General features: G+C 48.0%; 1 protein-coding gene across 1 annotated transcript in view; it reads left to right on the top strand.

Annotated features, from left to right (window-relative positions):
- Cd99 (CD99 molecule) overlaps positions 1–3598 on the top strand; it is a gene marked incomplete in the record, with an annotated part of 38791 nt that overhangs the window by 7603 nt on the left and 27590 nt on the right. Inside the window, 2 exon segments of the mRNA XM_013505598.1 lie at positions 2299–2322; positions 3153–3197. Coding sequence (XP_013361052.1) covers positions 2299–2322; positions 3153–3197 — 69 coding nt within the window.

Consider the following 3598-nt stretch of genomic DNA (forward strand, 5'->3'; position numbering starts at 1 on the left):
TTACCTTGTGTATGTATATGTATATTTTATTTTTTGGGTTTTTTTTAAAGTTTCCTTTCCTTTTCTCCTTTCCCTCATCCCGGTTGTTCTTTCCTTTTGAGCAGTGTCTTCCCCTTTCACTATATCTATTATACTAGATGCATCTTGCTTTTTTGGGGAGGGTAACCAGGAATGGATTTTATTTAGTCTTTTAGTTTCTTACACTGTCTCCCTTTTCCGCTCTGGAGGAGATTCTCCACGCATTGTTTGTATCCTTCTGGTCTAGAAACGGTTGCAGATGGATGTAGCTATTTTTGTACTAGGTGTGGATCTAAAGGAAACAGAAAGGCTGTGTGCAAGGGACAGCTACACACCCTTGTTCAAGTCACTACCGTTAACAGCCGAGATGCAGAAACAAACTACATGTGCATGGGCAGATGTGTGAATAATAATAATAATAGTAGTAATAATAATAAAAGATGGTGTATGTACACTGTGGAATACTATGCAGCCTTCAAAAAGAAAAAGAAATCCTGTCATTTGGCATAACCTGGAAGGAACTGTAGGAAACTATGCTACTTGAAATAAAGTAGGCACACACAGATAAATATTGCAAGATCTCAGGGTTGGAAGAAGTGGAGACAAAGGCAGCAAGGATACAAAGTCTCAGTGGAGCAGGAGGAATTAGTTCTGGAGATGTAGTGGGCCGGGCTTGGCCAGTTGTGTAAAGATGTATCGCAGTTCTGCTGTGGGTAACAATGTATCCCGGGGCTGCAGAGCGGAGGCGGCAGATGGGGTCATAAAACCACCCGTGCACACAGACCTACCTACATACACGTACATACTTATACCGATGCACACACAAACACACATATGATGGAGCCATACATGTTACACCGCACAAGTGTGCATTCCAAGTCGCAGGGACTGACGTATATGCACACCCGCTACCACACGCACTCTCACACACCTCCGTGTGCGCACACAGAAACGACCATGTGCAAATTGCACTTGTAATGACCACGTGTGCAGAAACAAGCACCCTTACAGACATGCACGTATGTCAACCACGCTCCCGCAGCGGCGTACGTGACACACACAGCACATCGCATGCACGGACCCTCATGTAATGTATACATCCCACACTGTTTGCAGTTATAGACACGCACATGTATGAGCCACACATCGTCACGTACAGGTTGCTACACATGATAGCACGCATGTATATCTATACTGTATATACACACAACACTCCCTGTACAAACACGCACACCACCCGCAGCTGTAGATGTGGACATGCGCACACCGGCCCTCACAGACACCTACACGTAATAACACACCCATGCACAACCACGTGCAGGTGGAGATATGCACACGCTACACTCCCATGCACACACACACGCCATCGTGTACATGGAGGTACAGGTAATGTCCGCACATACACACGCCACACCCTTGAAACTTCCATATTCACACACGCAAACCCTTGCCTGCACTCTTACACATATGCACACATATTGACACACACCCAGTGCACACATGTAAATCGCAGCCCCAGACTCTACACACGACACACCTACACACAAAGCCACGCAGAACCCCACAGACACGCACCCACACCTATGCACGTGAAGCAGCTCCCACACAATGTCGCCCTGACACAAACCTCCAGGTCCACGTGCTCACAAATCATGCCCACACACGCCGGTACACACACACGCACACGCAAACCACACTTGCGCACTCCCGCTGGACCCACACGGCCAGGCAAAGGCGACCACACACAGCCGTACGCATGACCCACAGCAGCGCACGGGAGACAAGACCGCGGGTTTGTGACAGCGCCCTCATCCTGGGGATTTCCGTGAGATTTTCTTCCCCCAAATAAATGTAATGTGTTTTTCTTGGAGGGTGGGCATCTTTAATGCTTCTATAAGAAGCAGCTTTGGCTTTGCAAGAAAGTTGCAAGCAGAGGAAGAATTTATTAACTGCGTTTTTTCCAGACTGTATAGTAGAAGTTCTTATCTGTTGCAAAACTTGTTTTTGAAGCAAAATACGCTTGGAAAAATATCACGCCCGTCCACTATTTTAATCTCTCTAAACTCTTGGGGTGGTTATTTCTTTAAAGTGAATACCTTACTTTAAGGTGTAAAAACGACTATTTAGAGAAGGGATTGAAATCATGTCACAGGGTCATTTCAGAGAGCTGCAGACATCACAGAATCAGAATAAAATAGGCTGCTGGTACCTTTAGGTTTTTTTGAAATTTGGTTTATTTTCCTTATTTATAACTTGACTCTTTCATTTTTTCTGTTTTAGACTTTGATTTATCTGAAGCACTTGGTGAGTACTAATTTAGTCCTTTTTAAAAAATACCCGGGAGTACTTCTATCTTAATATGGGAAAGGTCCAGGGTGAAGGAACAGATGGTGAATTTTTCAATATTTTTAAAAATGAGTGCAGTAAAAGACACACTCCCATAGACACTTACCGTCATTTTAAACACGCTTATCTGTCACTCTTGCGGTTGTACTCAGCTCCCTGGACAGGCTCCCGGGGAGACCCTCCCGCCTCTGCCTCCTTCTGGGGCTGCAGGTGGCCCTGCATTCCACTCTCTCCTTCTGCCTCTGCTTCGCTACCCCTCCGTGTCTGCATCCCCTCTTCTGTCCCTCACGAGGATGCTGCCACTGGATTCAGGAGGCTGAGGCAGGAGGATCTCCTCTCCAGATCCTGCACGAATTCCCTCTGCAGGGAGCCTGTTTCCAAAGGAGCTCCCTTGTCGGCGGTCTGGTGGACGTGGGTGTTCGGGGACACTTGTCCCTCCTTACCGGGCTGTCCCTTTCCAAAGATGTGCAGAGGACCTCGGCGGAAGCCTCAGCTCGGCGGGCGGGAGTTCCCCCGCGGGCGGACGGAAGCAGCTGTTTCCTGCGGTCGGGGCGAGCGGGCCGCACGGCCTCCTCCCGCTCCGAGGCCTCACTGTATCCACCTCTGCAGCACTCACGCTCACTTCTGGCCCGGCAGCCCGCGTTCGAGGGACCCCTCAGCCTCGTGTGGGTGACAGAAGGCCAAAGTACGCCATGTCTCCAGAAAGGACACAGCCTTAAAAATACTTTCCGAGGAGGGCGGGCACTCTCTCGCCAACTTTTCCCGACCTAATTCTCTTTTCTTTTCAGACGATGGCAAGAAAACCACCGCAGCCCCCAAGAAGCCCTCTGGCGGTAAGAAACCAGCGGCCCCTGTTTATAAAGACAAGGAGGAACTCAGGTCGGGGTGCCCCGTTTTCTCTGAAAGAAAAGCTGGGGACCGGAATACTAGACAGCAGAGAAGATGTAATAAGTGCATGGTGCTGTAACATCAGCACCGTCTCTGCTGGGGACCGTCTCCCCTACTCCCCAAAATGGGTATTGGTGCTTTTTCTGAAATAGTTTTGGATTGCTTTGAGAATCTCCCCGTAGTGCTGCAATGGCATGTTCATTTCCTGGGAGAAAGAAAAAATTTGGAGCAAAGACCTCCCCCTAGAATCTGAGTGGAAATTTTTGTCTCATTCTACAATTTGTTGCCAGCATTAAAAGCACTGATCACCTTTATGTTATCACAACCACATTGTTTAAAAAAAAAA

Source organism: Chinchilla lanigera, unplaced genomic scaffold (assembly GCF_000276665.1).
Source record: "Chinchilla lanigera isolate Chin_1 unplaced genomic scaffold, ChiLan1.0 scaffold00098, whole genome shotgun sequence".
Lineage (NCBI taxonomy): Eukaryota > Metazoa > Chordata > Mammalia > Rodentia > Chinchillidae > Chinchilla > Chinchilla lanigera.